The sequence below is a fragment of the Sphaeramia orbicularis genome, chromosome 24 (genome assembly GCF_902148855.1).
Source record: "Sphaeramia orbicularis chromosome 24, fSphaOr1.1, whole genome shotgun sequence".
NCBI lineage: Eukaryota > Metazoa > Chordata > Actinopteri > Kurtiformes > Apogonidae > Sphaeramia > Sphaeramia orbicularis.
The window spans coordinates 15,837,744-15,863,557 of record NC_043979.1 but is presented as its reverse complement, the minus strand read 5'-3'; the positions used below and the strand labels follow the sequence as shown (position 1 = coordinate 15,863,557).

The following is a 25,814-nucleotide window of genomic DNA, read 5'->3' as shown; positions in this document are numbered from 1 at the left end:
TACGTCACTGTTGTAATATCACGTACAGTAAAGTGATCTGTTGTTGCTGAACTCACATACTGTATGCACACACAAACTGTACATTACTCATTGACAAATTGCTCCTTTAAATGGCGTGACTTAATAAAGCCAAATGAATCTATCAGTCACTGTGGCACGGCCCTGTCAGCCTGCTGGTGACTCATAAAAAGAGCCTTGGTTGGGATTCGTCTAATTCAACACAGACTAGCATTGAAAAAGTATTTCCACAGTCTTGTGTTTGCTTGCAAGGCATCTGCATCTACTTTATCATCAGCAGCTACCGCAAGCAGAGTCAAGTTGGTACAGTGGTCCCAAAGCCTGAAGCCCTGAAGGGGAAAACAAAGACGGAGAAGTTGCTCTTGCCCAAAGTCTTATGTGATCAAGAAAAGAATCCTTAAGATGGCTGACTGCCTCAAAGCCACCCATTGTCATGGAATGTAAAACACACATGCAGACACAGATACATGCACAGTAATATTTTCTTTTCACTTTTCACCTCTGTTTCCCTACAGAGTCACAGCTCACCTCAGTAAATTCACACACATACACATGTACTGTGTTGAACAGATGAGCGAAAGCTGATGTTGGATCAGTGTCTAGTACAGGAAGCTGATTTGGCGCTGTGATTGGTTTGGCTTTCCTCAGGGGAGAAGGGTCAGAAAAAGTTAATGAGGGGCTCATTTACTGATTCTGTCTGCTTTTCACTGCTATTAGTGGGGTGTAGTCGTCACTTTCGCTTGTGTTTGTGTGGGGTGGGACATGACCTGACACCGGCTACTAATGTATGTGCACGAGCGAGTGAATGGGCACGTGTGTAGAAATGTATATCGGTGCGTTTTTGTGCTTCTCTGTATATGTCTGTTCGTGTGTGTGTGTTTGTGGGGCGAGTGGCGGACTGCCTGCCCGTGTTTAGTTTGGCTAGGCTTCACACGGCTGCTTGGCAGCAGAGAGCTGGACAGCTTAACAGCTTGGACGGGGAGAAGAGAGTGAGTGAGGGAAGGAAAGGGGAGGAGGAGAAGGGGGTAAGAAAAGAGGTGGAGGGACTTTAAGGGCCAGACGTACTTTGACACACACACATGCACACACAGGAATTGACACACAGGGAGGCTATTTACATGTCCCCAGGGATGGAGCAGGGTCTATAGACTTGGGAGCTGTTTAATCTCATCAACACATGAGGATCAATATGAAATGAAGATGTAAGATTGGGAGAGGGAGAGGGATTGATGATCTCATTCGATTTGTCAAAATCAGTATATTCTTATTCATTTATCTGTGTTTTGGTCTGCACACATTGCTTCATCAATACAAGCTACCCAATCAAATACCCACACCCCAGCAACCTTCCACCCCCAACACCATCACCACCAGCATTAAAGCAACACATTTGCATCTTGTCATATCCTACACAGCCGTGCCATATGTTGTTAAAGGAAGCGTGGCAGCTAATAGAGTGGCAGCTGATGGCTGCTGCCTAATGACGGCCAAAGACAAATTTCATCAACTTCCCAAACAAGCAAGTGGGGGGAGGGCAGAAACATAGAGAGGGGAAAAGAAAAAATTAATAGTTAAATATGAAAATTAAAGATAGGCAGATTCCTGTCTCTCATATATTTTTCTTTAGTGCAAAAAGTTAATCAAATACTCATTTTACATTTTTCACTGTGCATCTTGGCAGTAATTCTTAAATTCAGACATTCATTAAGAGTACATAAAAGCTTTAAGAAGCTGTCTCTGGGGAAACATTTGCCTGATTGACAGTTCTCTCTGATTATCACACTGAGCTTTGGTGTAGTTTCTCTGTGTACCTCAGCTCCAACAAAATCTTCCAAAATTTTGGCTTTAAAATCTACTGAAAGGACAGGGTGATCACTAACCCACAAAGACTGTAAAGCCCCTCCTTAGAAACTAATAGCTAAGATCAGAGACACTACCTTTAAGTGTTATACACACACATACACACACACATTGAGTCGTAGTCACCCACACTCAATCTTCTCACACACACACGGGCACACATGCTGGGAGAGTGTGAATGTTGTCGCTACTCAGTGCTCCAGCCAATAAAGCATTCATTAAAGAATCACGGTGGGCCGTGTCATGCTTCAGTTTGCGGTAATTACAGTCGTCTGCCTGACACGCAGGCAGGGACCCCTCCACTGCTGACCGCCAAGGTCAACTACCAGTTAGAATAGTTACATTCTTCTCTCTACGCAGTCACTGATGCTGGACCTAATCGCCCAATTTACTCCAGCACACCATATGCACACATACACACAGATACTAAAACACACACCAATGTAACTGAGAAAAGAGGTTAAATGAAATAGTCACAATAGAGTCACAGCAGGATTTAGGACATTGCTGTACATTTAACATCACTGTTTTTGTTGTTTTGCTGGTTGTGGAACTCTTTCATAATTCTACTGTATCATTATAAGCCATCTATCAGTTGTAACGTCTTCCCAGGTATCCAAATAAGCAGATTTTCCCATGAAGCAGAGGAACACAACACAGACCTGAGACCAGCTTAAGAGGGCAGCTCTTTGTCCTGTGCAAGAAAAACGAGGGCTAAGGGCCAGGAGGCCTGGAGGAAGTTATTAAAACATTGGCACATGCGTGGAGCTGAGGTGGGCCAGTAATAATGCTCTGCTTCTCTCCTGGGTTGGTTTTTTTACTAAACCACCGAGCCAATTAACCCAGTCTTCAGGGACTGAGATCTGAGCTTTACATCAGATTTTATTCTTTCCAGATTGCCTTTTATAGCCATTATTTTGCCTTAAAAAGTACAAACAAAATGCCAATGAATGAAGGGGAGCCATAGTATTGACTGTTCGCATATGGCTAGTGTAGAGATGTTGGTGTGAGCTGGAGGGGTTGGAGTAGACACCAGGCCTATGGTGCAGACATGTGGATTTGTGTTTAATTTAGGAATTCACATATGCCATCACTCCAGCCTGTGTTTGATTTATATTTCGAAGCACAAGCTCTCTCAAATGTACATTATACTTACATTTTGGGCCTTTATCAGATGCTCTAATCCAGAGGGATTTATAATAAAACCGCAGAAGAATAACAAAAATCCACAGGCTCAGCTCAGACAAGATGGGCAAACTGGAGCTTCTCAGCTGACAGTAAACTGTGTGTGGATAGTAATGAATGCTCACTGATGCCAAATTAACTCACAAAGCTTTGGGGGAAAAAAATCATAATTGAAAATAAGTAGCATTTGAACTTGAGCCCAGCAACTTCTCCACACAAACTGGCATGGACAGCTCTGTACTATGGAGGGTGAAAAATATTATGTCCAGAGAGCACAATATGGAGAACGTGTTACTTTATTGTAGAAACAGAAGGCAGTGCAGGTTCTTGTTGTTAACAAGGAGGTGTCTAGGACAGCAGAAGATGTGCTACAGTAGGTGTCATGTTTGTGTGTGACTGTGTGTGTGCGCACTGCAGCATTCCTTGGGTTCAGGTTCGCTTTACTGCTCCTACATTCCATCAAGGGCGACAGAACGCCACGGCAACAGATTTGCATACAGAACAAAGCCGCCCGCAGGCTAGGCCACTGGGACACAAACCTGCCCCTGCAGCCCCTCCCCTCCTGTACCCACTCTGCACACGCAGACACACAGTTGCCGCACACACATGTACACACAGGCGCACAAGCCCTGGGAGTACGCGTGTGTGCACCTGTCAGGGGTTAGCTGACACCTCTGCTGCTGGCAAAGCAGCTCCTCATTAGCATGGCTGTGATCTAGGGGTCCCCAGAGGTCCCAGCCTCCTCACCTCGCCCCCTGCACCCCCTACGCCCCCCTACACCTCTGCTCCTCTCCTCCTTCCCACATCTCCCATCCGTCCCTCCTGCTCCTCCTCCTCCTCTTCCTCCTCCTCCTCCTTTTTCTGCTCCCCTCTGCTCTGATGACTTGTTTGTCATGCAGGGGGCTAATCAGCAGACAAGAGGCCATGCAGATCAACCGTGGATATGTGTGTTACTCTCCCGCAGAAAAGGGAGTGGGGGAATCCTGGACATTTGACTGTGGCCCCAGCGAAAAAGCAACTGTCCACACGTGTAGTAAAAGAAAGAGGGAGCTGGAGAGACAGAAAGAAGAGAGACTGTGGAGGGTGGCAGTAGCAGGCGGGGGGTAAGGCTCTCACACAGTGTGACTGGCTCCATGCTAACTCAAACCAGCTTCGGCCTGCTAACCATATGCATCTGTGTGTGTGTGTGTGTGTGTGTGTGTGTGTGTGTGTGTGTGTATGTGTGTGCATGTACGTGTATGTGTGCAGCCAATATGACCAGCTGAAATGCCTGGGAGAGAGGATTTAAAGAAACAGCGTTCCCTAATGTGTTTGTTGAAAAATATTTTGAGATTATGAGCCATACACTCACATATGTTGCACGAAGTGTTTTGTCTTTAATTTTTTTTTTTTTTTTTCATTTGTCCATTTTTCTTGTCCTCCTTTCCCTCACGTACACACAAACCACCTGTACAAGGTATCTGGGTACTCCACCCTGACCCTCATGCCTCCTGGGATGCGGGTCAGATGAACAATAAAAGGGATCAGGTATCTCCAACAACTTGATCACACACACACACACACACACACACACACACACACATTGAGCCAGTCCAGCTGTACAACAATGCATGAGTAGAAGACGCTCTCATGTAGCAGACTGACAGAGCACGTTACCGCCATGAGGCAAGCTATCCCAGCGAGGGCACAGGGGACGCACTGTGAAAAATAACTGCAAAGACCTCTGTGTCAGTAAAGAGCTATGACTTTTGGCTCGGCTTCTAGGACAAAGAGAGAGGGGAGGGGGCTGCAAAAAAAAAAAAAAAATAGACAGAGAATGAAAAGAAAAAGGGAGCTCCATAAAGTGCATTAGCTAAGCTCTCTGTGGCATTTCTCTAAGTCTGACTCATCACCATCAGCTCCTAACTGGTCCCAGCGCCTGTATGCGAGTGTGTGTACACAAGTGTCAGTTTATGCCTCTGTACGTGTGCGTTTGTGTGTGTTTTGTGTTATGTGCGCACATTTTGTGGGGTCTGCTGTCTATCATATGACGCTGACAAATGGATGACACTCAATCGTGCTTGTGGTTGCCAGAAGATGTAAGAGAAGAGAGCAAGATTGAGGAGAGGACAAAAAGCAGAAAGGGAGGGTGGTGGGAAAATACAAATGTAAGAAAAGCGTGATAAGAAAAGAGAATTGAAGGCAGAATACTCGTAGTTTTTTTTGTTATTACCAGACTTTCTGCTGTATTAAATATCTCAGTTCGTCATGTGTTTACATTTTACCATAACACAGCAGCAAGAAACATGAAATGCAATTAAAGCAACCACTACTAAATAGAAATCATATTTTAGTTTAAAAAAAAAAAAGAAAGAAATAAGTTCACGCTTATGCCACAGATCTGGAAAAAAAAAAAAAAAATTTGAATAAGTGCTGGCATCAAAATACAAAACCTTGAGCTGCTTTGACAATGAAATGGAGAGTGACTTTGTGGACTCACCCAATGTTTGTTTGAGGTTTTACATCCAAATGAGCTCCTGTACCCCTGGGGAACTCTCACGTTGTCCAGAAAGTCAATTTCCTCTTCACTGGCACTGAAGAGGAAATTGACTTTGACATGTGAGTGACGTGCGAATTCTGAATTTTGAGTTTAATAAATTTTTCAGTGGATCAATCATTTTTTATGTAGAGTGCAGAAAATGTATTGTGTTGCAAGCGAGGAACAAAATGGACACTGTTATTTTCTTAATGTAGATTGGTATGAATTAAACAAAAACACAGTTGAGTGTAAAAAATGTTCTCATCTGAATGCATATGCTGCATGCATGTGTTTGTACATATGCCAGTGATTGTTGTTTGTATCTCGGTCTACCATTATGTGACAGGGTGCTATATTCTTTCAGCGGTAGTAATGGTCTACAGCTGGCTTTACCCATTGGAGCCAAGCAGCCAGCCCCACTTAACTAGCAGCCCACAGGAAAATACCACCATGGCCCTGAATGCAGCACACAGGCCCTCCTTACCCATTCAGCTCGCTATAAAACTCACCCCTCACATGCTTTCGACATGGCGTAGAGTCCATTCTTACGACTGCAGAGGGGCAGATAAGGAAAAAGAACCTGTACATTTAGAGTCCCATTCACCATTACTCCACATTTTTGCCGTTTTAGCTGCAGCTCCTCGACATACAGTGCTTCATCCTTGTGCTCCAACGTAAAGCGGAGGCTGTGATGAGAGAGCACGGGGAGCGCAAGGAGTGTTGCATCATTTGACACCAATTTGCAAGCTATCTAATTAGTGTTAGCTTAGTAAATCAAAGTAACAAAGGGAGGAATGTTTAAAAAAAAAAAAAAAAAAAAAAAAAAAAAATGGAACAACTCTTTGCTCAGTCTTGAAAAGAAACTTGCAGAGCCCAAGGCTTGTGTTATGCATAGACGGTTTGGAAATTTCCTCTGCAAGATACAACTCAATTTCCACATCAATTTAACATGTAGCATGCCTAGTGTTTTGGAAAGTTATTTGTGAAATGTACTCGGTTACAGATTACTAATTATGATGTTAAAAATGGAGTAAGTAAAGTAACTATTTTAAGTCATCACAATTTCTTACTTTCTGGAAACTTTTCTGACAAATGCTTTAAATTTACAAATGCTACATTCCAAATACAAAAATTCAGAATGAGAAAATATTCAGATTAACCTACTTTTTTTTTTTTTTTATTATTTCAATTTAATTGCATATTTCATTACACAATTTACTTACGAGCACTTTCTCATGTGCTCAAACAGAACAAAGCAGATAAAGTTTTCTGTCTTTCTTATATTTTCTTCTACTAATAATATATCTAAAATATCCAAATAACAAAACTAGTGTTACATTTCCATCTCTCTATATCTAAGTCAGTCAAACTTTATCTTTCATATAACATCCTGTTTCCGGTGCTGGATCCGGTGTAGGCCAGCAGCAAAACATTATTACCGTTGCAACGGTCATGTCTCCAGGTGAATTCTGTTCTTTCGATACTGGGGGCCTCAGGTGTGCCGAACTACCTCTTGGCTTTCACTGCTTCGAATGTCTAACCTCGAATGATCCACACACGCCCATACAGTCACACACAAATGCAGACATGAACATAGATTCATCTCTCAACATACACACCCAGCACATATTTATGAAGTGACATGAGTGTGTATGTGTGATGGGGCTGAGTTTGGCCCCAGGCGTCCCCCTGTGGGTTCCATGTGGCCTCTCCCTGTGTATGTGTGTGTGTGTGTGTGTGTGTCGCTCTCTATCGCTCCTTTTCTTTCTCTCTCATTTCTTTCTTTCTCTTCCTCGTTTTCGCTCTGTCTTTCTGGCTGTTATCATGCTGATACATTTCCTGCTCCTGGCACGGCTCCTGCATAGCTTATGGTTAAAGAAAGCTTTCATCTATCCAGTGCCTTTAGGACACACACACACACAAAAACACACTCACACCCACACACACACACACACATACATATACAAGCGCTGGTACGGGCTAGCGCTGCCCCGCCAGACCACAGGCCCAGACAAGCTCCGCTGGCACCAATCACCCTGATAACATCTTAGGCTTTATTTCATTTTGGCTTGCTCTGTTCTGCTTTGGGAACGACAGACACAGAGAAGAGGGCTTTCTGGAAAAGTATGAATTATGCCAGTATACAAGAAGAGTGAAGCCCTTTAACCTTGAGCAGTTAACTTCCCTGTCTGCAATGCCATCTATGGACATGACAGAGCAAGCCTTTTTTTCATCCAAGAAACAGACCAGAGCAGATGTTTCTGGTCTTTTTCTACTGATGACCTTACAAGTTTCATGAAGTAAAAATTAAAAAAAAAAAAAAAAAATTCAGCAGAGTAATTACATTTATTTCAAATATGACGATCCAGAGCATCCTATCATTTAAAACATCTATTTGCACATTTCTGCCTCCATCCCACTCCATTGAATTTGGTTTGTGGTGCTGACAGCTTTGAAAAAAAATGTTGATTTTCAGCATCAACATTAATTTGTCTTTCCAGATGAATGATGTCCCTGCAGCTCTGGATAATATACAGTCCCCTCTATGAAAAGAAATCTGTTCAGTGTGTTTTGATTATCCAAGGAAACAGGGGGAATGTGTTTTTAGACAGAGGTGCTGCTGTGAAAAAATTCTAAATGTTTTTCGGTGAAACCAACACATATAATTTAATTCAGTCTCCTTATACTGAGGTAGAAAACTGAATAAAAAACTAGATACCTTTAATTGAGAATAATCTGGTGATGTGATTCATACCATGATACAGGGGTTATAATCCAATATACTATAAAAAAAAAAAGTTTTTTTAGATCTTATTTTAAGGAAACACATTCATAAAAGCTGAAAAAAATGCATTTTCTTTTATCACGTGTAAACTATTAATTAAAATTCAATGTGATATCAAACTACTGATGTGTATCAGTATTTTCTTACACTCAGCCACTGGATCAATGAGGATTTGGGTGAGGCGACCGTTTAACATTACAGTCAAAATAACGCTCAGAACAGAGTGTGTGCAAGATGAGCGTGGTTTGTATGAAGGTTGTTGTTGTTGTGTACACTGGATAATGTTGCTGGCACACTACTGATTCATATAATGTTCGTCATGTGTTTGTCTGTGTCTAGTGTTCTCTCTCAGAGTAATTGCTCAAGACAAATAAGTGGATAAAATAAGGGGGGACTGTAAGTGTACCATGAAAGGCTTTCAATATCTCTTGTGGTGAAGCAGCCTGTAAAAGGAAAATACGGCTATAAACGCTGTTTCCTCATTTTCCTCTCCCACAATCCCACCCAATCAGAGCAAGACGCTAATAAGATAAGAGGAAGAGAACAACAACTGTGTAGTGGGTAGGATTAGCCCTGTCTGACCAGTTAACAAGCACTATCTCCTTTCTTTTTCACCAATACTAATGGTAGCCTCTTGCTCCCAAAGGCTACTTTGCAACAGAAAAGTGGAGTGTACGGTCAGAAACCTGCCCATTATCCCTGAATACGGTGTATTATATGTTAAGCACTGATGTCCGACTGGCACATGAGGATTTTATCTGCATGTCTTTCATGTTTTTTTTTGTCAGGAGTGTTTCCAAAGGTAGAGAAAGGTCTGCATGTTGCTAAGCAGGCTCTCATTTTTGTTCTTGTGTCTAAGTCAAAGCATCTGTACCCTACACACGTGTACTTATACTGTAATTACAGTAGGCCCTTTATAAAATGTGATGCATTACTCAGCACCGGTGAAAGCACACCTGCTATCAAATGTCAGAGCCAGAGAGAAGAAGCAAGGGGTAGCAAAATAACTACAGCACGGCAGTCAAATTACCTTGATTATAGCTATTTATGTGAAGAACATAAACACATTCACAGATCCCCACTGACACAAGACACAGCTCTGGCCCATGGCATGAAGTCCACATCAGCTCCTTGCTCAGAGCTCCACACAATGCAGCATGTTTGTGTTGAATACCAGAGCTCCATCATCACCCTCCATGCGTAGCAGGGACAGGGTGTGAGGTTTCTAATGCCTCTTAAGTAAGGCTGTTAAGGAGCAAAGAGTCCACACATCTGGAAGGCACAGTCAGTCGGCACATGCTGAAAGTTAGCGGTGGCGCTCGCAGTCCAAATTAGTGGCGAGTTTTATTCCCCCGCTGTGGTAGGAAAATATCAAATCTGCTGCCATATGAGTGCCATAAAGCTGGCTGTGGAGCGTTTGATGCCTTCATGTGGGAGCCTTTAAGCTGTGTGTGTATGTGCGTACAGTATGTCTGTGCAAGCATGACTGTCTTTGGTGGGATATCCAGGTCTTAATGTGAGATGCGAGCCAATGTATGCATTCCTGCATGCACACACATGCTTTGCGTGAGTGTGTCGTTCTTAACTGTGGTGCGCTTGCAAGTTGCATTTCCGTTTTTTCTAGCACAAATGTGTACATGTGCATCTGTGTGCGTTTGTGCGTCAGGTGGCTGTGTCGGTGTGCACGTGCAGCTGTGCCATTTTAGCAGCTCCCTTATAGACCTGGTTGACCCTGCAGACAGACAGGCACAAGCAGAGTCAGACGGCCCCTGGGGTGGTCCTGTCTGAGGCACAGTGTTATGGGCCAACAACTCCAGGGGCCCATACACAGGCAAGAACATGTATACTGTAATTGTACACACACGAGATATGGATGTGAACCTAAATGCTCACACAAGGCCATAAAATGGTTAACTCATGACTGTAAATGGAAGTTATTTTATTCATAAATGTAATGTTTACAAACAAATTTAAAAAAGACCTAAAGCTTTCTTTGGCTGTATTTCCTTACATGCACACGTTGGCACCAGTGTTGATGTGCAAATCTCTGGAAGAAACACTAAAATGTTGCTTGTGTTTCTATTCATTTGCAGCATGGAAGTTTAAGAAGTATAACTACAAAAATAATCAGTTTTTGGCACTGGATTCCAACTTTTTAGCATTAATGAAGCTTCTCCTGGTACAGTAAGGGCAAGGCCGATTGTAGGTACTTGTTCAAGAGTCACATGTTTTATTGTATTCACTGACAAACAGGCATTCATGCGCAGTTCTAAGCATGAAAGTACACAAAAAGAGAACTTATAAGATGTCATGAATTGATCGCAGTTGTATGTGTTGTGTATTTTTCTAGTCATAAATCTGCTCATATACTCTCCTACTTTTAAAAGAAATAGTAAAGCTTAAAAAAATCCTGCAATGTCTAGTTTAAAGAATGTGCTCAAGGTCTTTTAATATTCTTCTGTTACAACATCAACATATCTTTATTATTAATATTTTTTTCTGTTTCTTTTCTCCTATGGAAACTTACAAGCTCTGCGAAAAATATAAAAAGGGTGTATATGTAATGCAAGGAGTTACCGTACCATAAACGATGTGTTGCTTAAAGGATTTTTGTATATTCGACTGGGGGAAGATTTGTAACTGCTCTTTTTTTCCCCACACAGTATTAAGGAAATATTTGCCACTTACAAAACTGGGAAACACACACACACACACAAATGGGAAAATGAAAATAGACACACATGCCTAACAGCAGAAATGAGATAAATTAACTGGCAAGTATTCAAAACACTCGTGTAAGAACACATAAACACACAGACTGCTGTAGAAATGCAAAACCATGAGCACACAGGAGATACACTTGCAGGCAGGCACACACACACACACACACACACACACACGCACACATTCACACATGGCTGTACACACACCACCTACACAACTGCCACCATGTAACCCCTAATCACAACCCCAGAGCTTGGACATCAAATGAAGCAAGTTTTTAAAAAAAATCATCAGGAGTAATTAACGCATTTTCATATGCAAATGTGATTAATGCAAAACTACAAAGTCATTATGCAAATCGACTTTTCCTTGAGCCTCTGTACAAATATTCACAGCTCAAATCAGGGATCAGTCTCGCCATCTTTCTTTTTTTATCTCTACCCCTCTCCCTCTCCCTCTATCTCTCTCCCCCTCTCTCTCTCTCTCTGTCTCTCTCTCTCTCTCGGAGTAGAGATAATACGTAAGTAGCATGTGAAGTTATTTCTAACTCACGCAGTGTGTGTGTTTTCATGCGATGGGCCGGGGCTATGGCATTACACCGCCTGCCTACTGATTACTGGCTGCTTGGCACTGGAGCGAGACAGGGAAGCCGGCGTACAGGGGAAGGTATGAATATGCAAAAGCCTGATTGCTTTTCATGATTAAAGCCTATTTAATATGGAAATGAGAGCAAGCCAGGTGATTAAAGGAGCATTGGGTGGTGGGGTAAAAAAAAAAAAAAAAGGTGGGGGGGGGGGGGCAGAAAGAGAAAAGAAGGAGGAGAGGGGAAGAGAGACACCTTTAAATCCAGACTGTTGAAGAGGTGTGGAGAATGGAATGGAACAGTTATTTGTGCCACTTGGAGTGGAACAAGTGTTAAATAGTGTACGTTTGACCTCTGAGAACTAAGGTCACCATCACTTTTGATAAGTTACAGTTATTAGTCAGAAAGAATGAATCATTCTTGGGGGGAAAAAAAAGGCAAAAAGCAGAAGGAAAAAATCTGTTGGTAACCAGATCATATATTAAAACTCTTTTGAGTCCTTTCGCTCACTTTCACAAACATTGCATGAGTGTAGGTGTGACGGTTATTTGACGTTCACCCTTTGATCGTGACACCAGTGTCATTTCTGTTCATTTAGGCAAACCAGTGTCAGAGGAAGTTGCTTCCTGCTGTGAACGCCTAAAAATCTACAGTCTAATATAGTGATATGACTGTGTTACCCATAGAAGTGACAGCAGGGAGATCAGAGGTGGACAGAGAGAGAGAGAGAGAGAGAGAGAGAGAGAGAGAGAGAGAGAGAGAGAGAGAGAGAGAGAGAGAGAGAGAGATGTTTGAGAATGTCACTGTCGCTCACGTCGTCTCATGAAATATTTACCTCTTGATCTCGATTCACAGTGTTTGTGAGTGAGAGACAGACAGAGAGGGAGAGAGAGAGAGAGAGAGAGAGAGAGAGAGAGAGAGGGATGTTGTCATAATGTGACTGCGTCCTTATGTACTGAATGTCTTAAAGTGCTCCGAGGGGGCCCGCCAGCCGTCCTGGGAGGGGTTCAAAGCAGGGCCAGGGTCGTCTTAGCATGGCAACGCTCCCCTAGCGACAACCTCTCACTCTCCTGATGACATGCATCATTCTTCACAGACACTGCTCACAACAGCACACAGACATGCACAGATTCATACAACGCACACACATATTAACATACTCCGACAAAGCCCACACATAAACACGCAGAGTGCATGCATCAGCAAGAGAAACTCAGGAAAAAAAAAAAAAACGGGGCACAGACGGACCATTTTTCATCTACGCCGTGTGTACATGTACATGTGCGTGTGTGTGTGTGTGTGTGTGTGTGTGTGTGTGTGTTGCATGGGTGTGTTTGCACCTTTTGGGGTTCATTCTGCTAGCCTTGCAGCATGTTTGCAGTTTAAGCAAGGAGGCTGACAGACAAAGAGGCCAGACAGGATGTTATAAAACACAACCAGGTGAAAAAAAAAAAATTAATCCAGGAGAGGAGGGGGTTAAAGGTTATACCCACAAAACAAGCATTTCACACACTGCAATATTGTGCTTGCAGGTGTGTATTGTGTTACAAATTTGCAAGTTTTTCTAATGTTTGATACTTGTTCTTTAATTTTTTTTCTTTGTCGCCTCTGCTGCAGGTATCTGTTCGTGCTTGGGTGTGTGCATGCCGCAAAGTCCTCATTACCACATGTAAGCAGTTGTGATGTTTCCTCTTTAGCTTGTGTGTGTAAGTGTGTGTGCACTAGTAACATATTGGACTTAATTACGCCTAATAATGTAATCTAATTTTGGTTGAAACTTGAGAATGCCTTGAGTGGCAATCTAACGTGTTGAACAAAGCGCTCCTCCTCTCTTTTATTTGCGGCTTCGAGTGCTTTCATGTCCTCTTCTTTTAGTGATAAGGCTGTCTGTGCGTCTGACTCAAGTGACTGCAGCTCCAACAGGCTGACTCACTCGCCAAGTGGGTCTAACTGCTTTACCCCTGACCACCTAAAAAAACAAAATGCCATGGGAAGTGCAGTGGGAATTTTGCACTGCAGAAACTTCATGTTGTTCCTGTTTTTGTGCAGTTGACATATAAAACAAACAAAAAAAGTCTAATATAAAGAGTTATTCAGGTGTTTGTTCGCCGTGCTGTCAGAACAGCTTCACATTGGTTCTAGAAGTAGCGATGAACACCATTCTGTTCTTCTAGAAGATAGTCCTTGTTTGGTGTTTGGATGACGGTGGTCTAACAAAAATATTCCTAAATCTGCCGTAGTTTAAGCCTTATCATAAGACTCACATCATTTTCACGAAACCATTCAAAGAGGCCTCATAAATGAATGGGCGCATCGTCATTCCATCAAGTTTTTCCTTTAATTTGTCACCTGTCTGTAGGTGGGTTGGTGCTGAAGGCTGTTTAATACTCATTAAATTGTATAAATACAAATTAGCCATGTAGGTGCATACTCACATATTCACTGATTCTATTTAAATAACTCAAACCGACTAATTAATTGTCACTTTGTCCCATTTATATTTTATCTTCTGAGAACTCACTTGAAACATTTCTCTGATCTACTAAATAAAAACACTTGCGTTTTATTTTCAGTAATTAGCAGTGACATCCAAAAGTGTGTCACATATTGTTTATGATCTCTCTCTTTTTTTTTTTCCTCTGTGCAGATGATGGTGGCCACACACAGAACCCATGCATATCTGCTACGTTTTTTTGTAGTGATGACAAACCATCTCTTTATAAGATATGACTCAGAAATAAAAAGAAAAAAAGCAACTTGCAAATATATAATCTAGTCTGAGATGTTTAGTGCCTTTTCTTTTTTACACAACATTTGCAGGCCAGCTTGATATGTAACTTTTATCTTTTATTAAAGCATTATAGTAGTGATATAAAACATCTACATTACTGAGCCATTGGCTTTATTTTACTTTATGCCAAACAGTGTCTGTTTCAGATTTTTAGTTTTACTGAATCTGATCATATTTGATTGACTTGTACTAGTGCTCACATCTTGCACATGAATTCCACTGGTGCTGTTTTGCTGGTGTGAATAAATCATAACCTAGTATCAATATTTCTACAATGTTGTTAAAATAATAAGAATAACGTGGATTATTACGACACTGATATATATTACTCTTGTGTGCGCTTCTATCTTACTAGGTCTATGACTGAGTAAAACGGCCTAAGTCTGTCATTTTAACTGTTGCATTGTATTTATTTTGAAGGACAACTCAATTGCATTTTAACAAATACGCATTTGAAAAACTGACTTAAATGTACAGTCTTCCTTTAACTACTTATCTCTTAACATAACAATTGAGCGCTCTGTGGTGGCCGGTTTCTCTGTTAACTTCTAATCTTTTTATGTACCATTAAAGCTGGTAGGTTTAACAATACAGTTGCCTTGTTCCCGAACCAAGCCTGTCTGAGTCTACTGGAGTCGGTGTAATCCTGGATAGCCTTCCCAGCTCTTGGGTGTGATGGTGACTGTCTCCTCTGATAACTTTGAACTGGTTCCCCTGCAGCGCTGGCAGTCTACAGGCCTCGTTCTCTCCCCCCTATAGCCAGATGAACGGCCTTGCTGCTTTATTAATCCCCTTCTCCTCACCACGCGCAGAGATGAATTTTAATCAGCTTTCTTAACCTCTTTTTTTTATATGCTGCAGGATTTCTTTACCAACGCACAGACATGTGATGTGCACTCACGCGCGCAAAAACACACACACACACACACACACACACACACACACACACACACACACACTGGGGGCGGCTCCTCTATCACCTTCTTCTTCGCCTTTCACAATTGGTTTCAGCTGAAGAAGTCCTTCAGGCCTGCCAGTGTGTGTTTGTTTGGTGTGTGTGTGTGTGTGTGTGTGTGTGTGTGTGTGTGTGCGCGCGGATGTGTGTGATGTTTTACTTAGAACGGAGCAAAATAGACACACAGTGCAGCTCTCACTCACTCTAATGAAATCATCCCAGGCTACATTAATCCCTCCTGAAGGCCACTGTCAAAATAACAAGCAGCTGGGATTCTTTAAAGAGAGCTATCTGTCTTGGACAGGTGAGAGATGTGTGTATGTTTGTGCAAGTGTTTGTGTGTGCATACCTATGTGTGTTTAAGTGTACACACACATCTATACTGACAAAAGAGCTCTCTTCAAAACTGTGTATTTACAGCTGAGGAGCTGATTGGTTGTGGTGTGTTCTTTTTTTCCTACAGTGTGTGGTGTGATTCAGTCCCCGTACCTCCTCTTTCTTGTTTTGGGCAGATCCCCTTGGCCGGCGTCAGCCTCCTCTCTTCGTCATTTTCTCCTCCTGGAGTTACCTGAATGCCCACCTCAACTGGCACAGGCCCTCTCCCCAGCTCCAGAGACCTGGCACGGGGAGAGATGGGAATACCAGGGGCTCCACCGGTGTCCCCGGGCTTGGAGAAGGATCCTGGTCCACCTCTGGACCCCCGGCACAAACGTCGCTTGTGCTCAATGAAAACCAAGATTTCGCCCAGGGGGAAGTTGGTCTGGCACTGGCCACAGGTCAGCAGATCATGTTCCCCGGGTCCCGCCCTCCGAGGGCTGGGGGTGGATGGCTCCAGAGATGGAGATCCCGCCCCTGGATCATGGTTGGGCTCTGCTGCAGTAAGCGAAGAAGAACGTAAAAGATGGCAGTCAGTTATGTTTTCTTATAACAGGTAGTCAGTGTAAAAAAGGGGTAGACAATGAGAGACAACACATACAGAGGAGCATAAGTGAAAAAACAGTGGTTTTAGGTATTCCTGATAACATTACCTAATAAAAGCCATCCAACACTACTACACGAGCTGATCATTACGTTCACAGCACATGGCATAAAACAATGTCGCTGTAAAGCCACTTCGCCTAGACAAACACCTGCACAGCTTATCTGTGAGAGATCTGTGTGGGTGAGACCAAACACATACACTATATGTATATGTGTGTGTCTGTGTGTGTGTGTGGCCAGGAAGCTATTCATCTCACAGTGCAGGCTGGGTTTCCGGTGAGGGCCTTCGTTGCACTGAGCTGTCATAACTAGATGGCTGCTTCACCACGTGGGAGCCCCAGCTTGTGCAGAACAAAGTGGCGGAGGCCACATCCACCAGCATGTGTGTGTGTTTGTGTGTGTGTGTTTTCATGTTTATGTGTATCAGAGAAGAACACAGAGAAAAGAAAAATGAGACAGAGGGAAAAACAGTAAGATGCCTGTGCGTGCTTGTGTTGTGTCGTCTGTGTGTACGGAGCAGCACACAGGTGAGTTCCAACACCGTATTCTCCATAGACAGAAAATCTATAAAGCCAAACCTGGGGTCCTGTTAAGAGAGTAAATCTCATTCTTCACAGATCTGACACGGTCATTAATAACCATTACACATTCTTCCCTCCCTCCTCCCCTATGGCGTAGACTGAGTCCCACAGCTTAACATAATTCCCTCATGGACAACCTCCATTTTTTTAACCCTACCCTCATGTACTGGTATGAAAATGTGTCCTGCTCTAAAAGCCCTAAGGAAACCTGAGGCTCCAGAGACTCTAGGGGCGTCTGAAGGAGTGGGTACCCAGGGAGAGGGGCTAACACCTGGGAGAGGAGCCTAGCAGTGTCTGCCTGTCTGTGCTCTTCCACTTTTAGCGCTCACATCCCCCACCCCATGTTTGTCTCTGTCTCTCTGCAAATATGACACTCTAATAACTGCAAAGATTAGACAAAGAGTTTATGTGCTCCTCCATGTTTGTGCCTGTGTGCAGCTATCATAAACTCTCTATCACATGCCTGAGGTAAAACTCTACTTATCTATCTCCCATCTCAAACTGTCACGTACGGGTAGCTTCTCTAAACTCACAGTCATAACTATTATAGTAAGGCGGTGTTACACCTCACTGTTGCATACATTTTTACCAGATTTTACTATTCTTTTTTTTTTTGCAAATATGTATCACCCCCACCCCTACCTAACAATGCACCCAGACACCCTCCCTCCCACACACACACACACACACACACACACACACATGTTCCAGTCCACTCACTTCGCCCTGGAGTGATGATCCGATGCCAAATATCTTTTCTCTAAATGGCGATGGGTTCCTGGACGCCTGCCAAATAATTTCCATCTCATAATCTTTGGCGGCAAAGAAGGAACACAAACACATATTTACCTACAGTTCACAGCTTGTGACCATAATTCACATGAAGCAATGTTCCACAGTGTTCACACAAGCCATGCAACTGTGCATGTGCATATGTGTAATGCATGCAAGTAGGACTTTTGCAGGAGATCTATCTGCTAACAATATGGTGTGATCTCATTTCTGACTTTGAAAATAAGACAGGTGGCACGACGATATGAAAAGATCTTTATGTGTCGTCAGATGAAAAGCGTTGACTGACACCTGGGCAATTGAAGCTGCCTTTCTCACTGTGAGAGACAAATAGAGTAGGGCCTGTTTGTTAACCTATGGTTGAGTAACATGGCCTGTGGGGAGAAGGCAGTAAATTAGCAGGCGTTGGCACTGTCACTATGCCACTGCAATGTAAGTCGGACATCTTCTAAAAACCGCACCTCTCTCTGAAACCCGCTCACTCATCTATCTCGAGGCTCACCTGTGTGAGAAAAATATGTGTGTGCAAGAAGGAACTGAGCGTGGAATGTTGCAAATGAAAAAAAAAAAAATCAACCATGGACACAAACAGTCTGAAATGGAAACATACACACGAAAGAATAACACACTAATGTGGCCTATCATCGTGACAGACAGTGTCTAATTCCTCTGTATAAACTCCTATGTGAGAGGAACATGCTTGATAGGTAAGGGAGCATAGCAGACGCACTGTCAAACATGCCATCGTTGAGAAGGCGTGATGATAGCAATGAAACCCAGCTGTCTAACACGATACCACACATACTTTATTTCTCCCTCTTGGTCTCTCTCACACAGACGTACATGGTGCTGTATTCACCCAGTGACAGTGCTGCTACTCTGCCTTATCAAGTGTGAGTTAAGTCAGGCAGCCTTAGAGCACCCCCTATCAGTTTGATGAGGAGAGAGTCAGTCAGTCACTCCACTGCTGCCGCACACTGCCACTGCACAATATGTACCAGATGGGAGACACAGCTGAAGACAATGGGCCTCTTTCACCAATATTTCCACTGGTGCAAAAGGTTGAAAAATATTCCTATGCTTTGCCAAAATCGATTTAATGAGAAAAAACACTGGTGTCTGAGGGGGTGAATTGCTTCATTTGGGACTGAAATATTTTTAATTGCAAATATCTGTTTGTGCTACATTGTAATTTAAACTGTCAAAATCTTTACGACGTAGTATTTATGTTTTTTTTTTTTTGTTTTGTTTTGTTGTTTTTTTTTACCGAAAATGTGTATTCTTTTTTAGTGTTTTTCACAGTAATAGCCAAGTAAAAGAAGCCAGGCAGGTAGAACATGCCAAGGTTTGAGCACTCTAGGCTCCTGTTAGGTCCTCTGACATTAATTGCCCCTCTAAATCCACCTAATCCCTAATTATTGTCTTCATCCTTATATGCTCTTACAATAAGATGAGTCTTTTTGTTGTTTAATCAAGCTGGAGGTGAAGGCGAGGGCAAAGAAAAATCCACAACACGGTTTCATGAGTGTTGTACGTCTCTCACTTAAACAATTAATGGAGCAAATGTCATTTTTGCTGGGTCGTCTTCTTTTCGTGTAATTGTTCAGGTCTGATAAGATTGGTCTTGGCGGTATTAAACAAAAAGACGTGAAATCATTTTGCGTTAATGTCCTGACCTGACACCAGCTGCACACTGTGTTCTGCTGGTAAAGACAGAGTAAGGCCAGGGGCACTCATATGACAGTCGACCATACTGTATGGGTTCAGACCTGTCTGCCTTTCTTTGTTTTCTCCCTCCATTTGCAGGGTTAAAAACGCATGCACACATATACACATTCGTTTACGCTCACACACAGACACACACACATGTTTAAACCCCAAAGGGAAAGTGGGGTAAGATTCACGCTGTCATTGAAAATAAATGACACCAGCAACGATGCAGATGGTTGCAATCAAAAATTCAAACAACAAGCGGCCTCGCTTAGCCTATCCCTTTTTCTCGGCTGTGATTGCCAATGAGAGCTGCAACAGTGTGCGTTGTGTAAGGCCAGAGTTGTGTGTTTCATTATCTTATCACCATTTAATCTGTAGCAGTCTCTTTTCTTATCATAAATCTTAGATTATCAGGCTGAGAGTGAGCAAAATACGACGATGCATCTGACTGTGACTTGTCGCTAAATTGCTATAAATGACTTGTATGCTCTGAGGCATCATATTTGGAAACATAAATCAAATTTGCCCAACAATTTTAGACTAATCTTTATAGCAGCACAAAATTGATGAAATATGTTTGATAATATTGAAATACAGAAAGAAAATCTGGAACATTAAGCGAACAAAACCAGAATGCCTCACAGTAAATCATAAATTGCTCACCAATCATCTCCTGTGAGATTATCACCGGTTACCACAATGTGTGTGAATATTTACTGTGGTGTTGCAGTGTGTATGGTGGGTTTCTCCCCAGCACTTGACAACCATATGGCAGGAATAAAGAAGAAAACATTAACTGTTTCACAAGTAGCATGCCAATTGTCAGAGTAAACAGTTATCACGGGGCGTTTCCAACGGTGAATCCAGAAAACAGTTCTGCTACAGTACTATATATGAGGATGAGGATGATGATATAATGCTATATTAGGATAAAAAAAAGTATTCTCTGAACACGGGAGACCTGTGATTCTAATCACCTGTTCTTCAATAAAGTGTCTGTAATACATGTTAGATGCCTTTGTCATGGATGTGACTGTTAGTAGATTTATTAAGACGAAAAGCGTGAGAAAACTTAGAGGGGATGTTTGTATTTTTCTCTGCAAGACAGTTAAACAAAACAAAGATTAAATCTTGAAATCTACAAGGACATAGTAACATGTTACATGTGGTTTGTTAGCTTGTGAACACATATAGTCATGCAGTTTCAGTGTGATGCCACTGCTGTTTTACACTATGTGCTGAGTCTGTATACGATTGTGTGTCTGCTTTCCTTCTTGCATACTTCTGCATTGCATGCATTCATTGCAGTTACAGACACTTGTACGTCCCTCTTGATGCCTGGTCTCGCAAGTCGATTTCCAGTACATAGTCTCCTACAAAAGCCTGTCCAGAAATATGCTGATATTCAGGTTCTCTTCACTCCCAACTAGAGCATGACCTATAGGCCTATGGCTGCAGGGCACAGGGCTGTGTTCAGTTACACTGAATAACCCCACATCTGACATGTGGTTGATATATGCTGGCACCCTGCAGAAACTTCAGATTATTACTTGTGTAAGTAGATACCCTGTGACTGTTTTAGACAACTAATACTTAAAAGTTCTGCAGACACAGGAAAAGACTGACTTGCTGACAAGGTATAATTAAAAAGTATTAAAAACAAATGAGTGTCCACTTCTTTATGATGCATTTCTGACTATTCTCACACAGTAATGCTACAAATTTGCAGTCGTCTTGTTACATGTTGACTCAGTCAAATTACAGTTTGGTTTCCCCCCAGCGCTTCTCAGATCCTCCAGCCGGAGGTGTGATCCTGGTCGCCTCCTGACCCACCCAGCTAAGGGAAACAGCCCACAGCAACGTTCAGCCCCTAGACATTGAGTGATAGGTACATTAAAAGCTCTCCATCTGTCATAGCTGTATAGATATGGCATCATTACTGAGATGTCCTGTATGTATGGTAAACGAAGCTTAGGCACTTAGGCAAATACAAATGCATCTGTACACACACTTGCATGAAACCACACATTGTTCCAGCAGAGAGAGTAATTATACATATAAATGCATACAACACATAGCTAAAATGACAGAGCAATTGCTTTTGCCGTTGTCTGTTCAAAGTCAAGTCCTGCCGCTGTATTTGACCTTCTTGGTGACACCTCTGGCAAACAACAAAAAAATACCTGCATGTCCAGTGCCTCCCTACACTTGGACTTGTTCCCCACAGGTTGTTGTCACTTTGCTTGAGGCCACATTTCAACAAGCAGGAGACAGCGGTGTATCATGTGAAAAACAGGTAGGACAAGATTCAGGCCCTCCAGATGGCCCAGCTTTTAAGTATCCTGCTGTACTGTACTTGCACTAATAACCACATCAGCACGCATTCATACGTGCATGATCAAAATTAATAAGTTGTTGTTTGACACTTGGGTGTCTTTGCAAATAGGTCAAGTGGAGTTAAAAAAAAAAAAAAAAGAAAAGATATGATGCACATATCAGTTTCTTCTTAACTTTCACGTATCATTTGATGAATCCGTGAGACATTTAGACACACCTTTATCTTGGACAAACATGAAAAAATTAAAGCTGATCCATGACAAATAATTACTAGTTCATTTATGAAAGTGTCAGCATTTAACAGTGCAGGTTGTATTGAAAGTATGCTCCCTGTAAAGCAGATAATGCACAGTTTTATACATTTAAAAAGAGACTTGAAGGCATTAAGCAAAGTGTCCCCTGGCCAGAGGGAGCTGATGCAAATATTTAACAGTCACTCTTAGACAATAAAGACAATAAAACATGGAAGAACAATCTAATTTTTTTTTTTTTTTGGCATTTAACACACATTCACCTGAGGCAAAACTGTAGTAATTTAAAAGTCACAATTTAACTGAGGTGATAACATTTCTGCACATAAACACTTAAACACACACACACACACACACACACTGGCTGTGACAGCAAAGGAAAGCACTGTCAGATCAATATGTAAGATTTCTGCAATCTGACTAAATTTGATAAGAAGGCGGAATGCATGCTTTAAAAAAAAGGAAAATGAAAACACTCGCAACAGCAAACATTTAGATTCCTATTTGCGTTAGAAATTACCCCAATTATTTCAAGTGAAAAGTCGACTGAAGAAAAGTCGGTGAAAGGAGAAAGGGAGACACAAAGTGAATGGGATAAATGATTAGTCTAAATGCTAAATGTGTCGGGTGGGACGGAATGCGCCTAACCCTTTTCAACACAAAACAGATTGGCCAAAGATTACATCATGAACTTCTGCAATGAATTACCCAGATTAGGCCTCTATGAAATTGGATTTAGGCAAAGCAGAGCGCTGGGAGATGAAGGTTAGATTGATATAATTGATTTGAAATTGGATTATGTGACTTTTTAATCATATGCCCCGCAAAAAAATTCCTGCCCAGATTTAATCTTGCGCAAATTTAATCAAAATTTTTGGTCGCAACGTCTGAAAAGTTGCAAAGGAGTTGTGACCTTTCGTTTAAAAAATATTATTTGAATGAACCTTCAGTGTGTCGTTACTTAGTTTTTCTCTTTCTGTAAACTGAACTTATTTTTATGCACTTTTTTATTAATATTTTGTCTGCTGCCTTAATGTGCAGGTTGGCCTGTATGTATGAAGGGAAATAATTTTTGTAGTATGAGTAATGTGTGTGACAGAGTGTGTGTGTGTGTGTGTGTGTGTGTGTGTGTGTGTGTGTGTGTGTGTGTGTGAGAAAGAGACACAAGTAGTAAAAGGGAAACCAGTAGAATAAATTATAGAAATTAAAATAAAATAAAGCATTAACTTGTCTTGTACAATGTCTCAAAATAAATATTACTGTCTTTAAAAGTCAGAAGTGTAAGCTGAAAAGAACTCATTAATATATATTTTGCAGTATGTTAACATATGCAGGGAAAATCCATGTTGTGTGAAATGTTTTATTGTATGCACACACACGCTGGATGCACGCGTATACAGTGAAACACACACACACGCACACACACACATAAACACACACAGACACATACACTCTGTCTCTCACTCTCTCTCTCTCTCTCTTACACACACGCACACACACACATTGCCAAAAAAGTCCCATTGCTGTTGTCACTAGATCAGCTCTATCACTAAAAGTAAAATAAAGCTAAAAACAGTGCATTAAAATAAAATATCCAGTAGTGTTAATATATTAAAAAGTACAAAATAACATCCCATGTCCATGCACTTGCTCAAAATGAGTGCAAAAGTTTCTACAAAAAAAAAACAAAAAAAACCCAACAAAACAAAACACACATACACACCTGTTTTCTTTGCATCGGCACACATTATCACCTAATAAATTCATTTTTACAATTCACTTGTATTTAGTTTTTCGTTTGCTCTGCGCATCTTTACTCAAACAGTGAATGAACAGAATGTGAGTCTGGTTACAACTTGCTTTGAAAATCAGAATTATAATAAATAAACGTAACCAATAAATGTCCAACAAATCAAATGAACCATAAAAGTGTTTCAAGAATCCCACTCACCTTGTATTGTCTCCCTGTGCGTCAATGATAAGTGCTGCGGGTTCACCTGCTTGCGGCGGGACATTGCCCCGGCATTTACTCTGGCATCGCCCGGTGAACGGCACTTGGAGTCGGCTTGAACCGTGGTGTCGGTCCTCTCTGGATCACAGGTGACCAACTTTTTTTCCCCCCTCCTAATCCCTTTCTTATTTACAATCTTCTGTTGGAACTTTGATGCGCGCCGGGAAAGATGAATGGGGAGACGGACAGGAGCGCTTTAAAGATGGAAGACCAAACGTGTCCAACAATGTCCAGCAACGCGCGTCACGCGTCTTCGGAGGAAGCAACACCTGAACTGAGGAAGCCAAAGTGCAGTTTTAGGAAGAAGTAGGCTTGGAAACTGATGTTGGCGCAGGGAGGTAAATTACAATGACCTTTAAAAAAAAAAAAAAAAAAAAGAAAAAGAAAAAATCCTGGACTGCCCACCTCTGAGGCGACCGTGATGACAGATGAAGTGTACGGAGCACTCCACCGGTGATGCGTATTGGCTTTGATTTGGCTCCTTTCCTTTTTTTTTTTTTTTTTTTTCTTTCTTAATTTTAATGATATGATTATACCATCTGGGGTCAAACGGCTGCTGTTTATTCTAGGATTCCCTAAAGTCCTTCCGTTTCAGCAGTGGTGCGCTAAAATGACCCTTTGGCACCGACTCCTCCTGCGCGTTTTGGCATCGGTGCGCGGAACGGCAACTCTTGGCTCTGGTGGCAGTAGTCTCTGATTGAGAGAGAGAGAGAGAGAGAAAGAGAGAGAGAGAGAGAGAGAGAGCAAGCGGGCAGGCAAAACACCTCCTCCTTCTTCTCGTCCAACAAGCAGAGGTCCAATGTTTCCCAGTTTCCTCCAGTGTCGGGGCTACTTCTGCTTGACTCACACGATGAAAGAGGCTCTGTTAGGGAGGACACCGCATTAGTGTGTGGAGTCTATATGCAGCCGCTGTTTGTGTGTGGCTGGGGTTGCCTCTGTGAGAGTGGGATGGGATCCAAGTTCAAGTGCGTCCGTGACGTTTTTTTGCGCGTCCGCGTTGGTGAGAGACACCAGACACGCGGGGTGGGGATGGAGGAGGAGGAGGAGGAGGAGGAGGACACGGACACTGGGGGCAACTAGCGGTAGCTCACCCGTGGGTTCCACACAAAAAGTAATTATCAGTGATCAGTCGTTTTTTGTTTTTTGTTTTTTTTTTTTTTTAATTATTATTATTTCAAATATAGTGTGTGTTCAGTTAATCCTTCAGATTCACCCATATGAGTGGTCAGCACATCCTACAGACCATCACTGCCCCTGAGTCCACTTCCATGTGTTTTCATCAGTGTTGTCTACTTTTTATTTCCTTTTATAAAATGCTGCAAGCACAACTGTTAGAAAAGGAAGGAAATTATCAGTAGAAAAAGATCTAAATCAACATCACCTATTTCTACAAGATTCCAGTAATAATGATTCATCTGAGTTCAAAGGTCAAATCTGACAGAAACACTTACCTGCTTTATATTAGTCTGTCTCTATCAGTTTATACCAAATAAATCACCCATAATGATGCTGTACCGTGATCAGTTGTAATAAAGGCAGACTTGTCCACACAGAGGGGACAACCAGCAGGCTGCATCTTTGTTGTTGGGTTAATTTAAACATGTTGTGAGGCAACAGTACCCTCTGTTGGCACAATCAGGAGACATTATGAACCTGATAGTGCTCATATACCTTTGCACAGTGTTTTATTTTGTTTATTTATTTTTTAGAATTAAGCAGTGGCCTTCAT

At 42.0% G+C, this 25,814-nt stretch overlaps 1 protein-coding gene across 3 annotated transcripts in view; it reads right to left on the bottom strand.

Annotated features, from left to right (window-relative positions):
• The window catches only part of bcl11bb (BCL11 transcription factor B b), a 30,729-nt gene extending 5,755 nt beyond the window's left edge, over positions 1-24,974 (bottom strand). The window contains exons 1-3 of one of the 3 annotated variants that reach the window (XM_030129013.1): positions 24,491-24,974; positions 24,026-24,359; positions 15,909-16,292 (exon numbers count right to left, since the gene is read on the bottom strand). In XM_030129013.1, coding sequence (XP_029984873.1) covers positions 15,909-16,292; positions 24,026-24,089 — 448 coding nt within the window. In that variant the 5' untranslated portion in view covers positions 24,090-24,359; positions 24,491-24,974. Of the gene's footprint in view, positions 1-15,908; positions 16,293-24,025 lie in introns of all 3 variants that reach the window. The other 2 variants (XM_030129012.1, XM_030129014.1) reach the window with 2 other exon arrangements.
• Between the last annotated feature and the right edge of the window lie 840 nt (positions 24,975-25,814).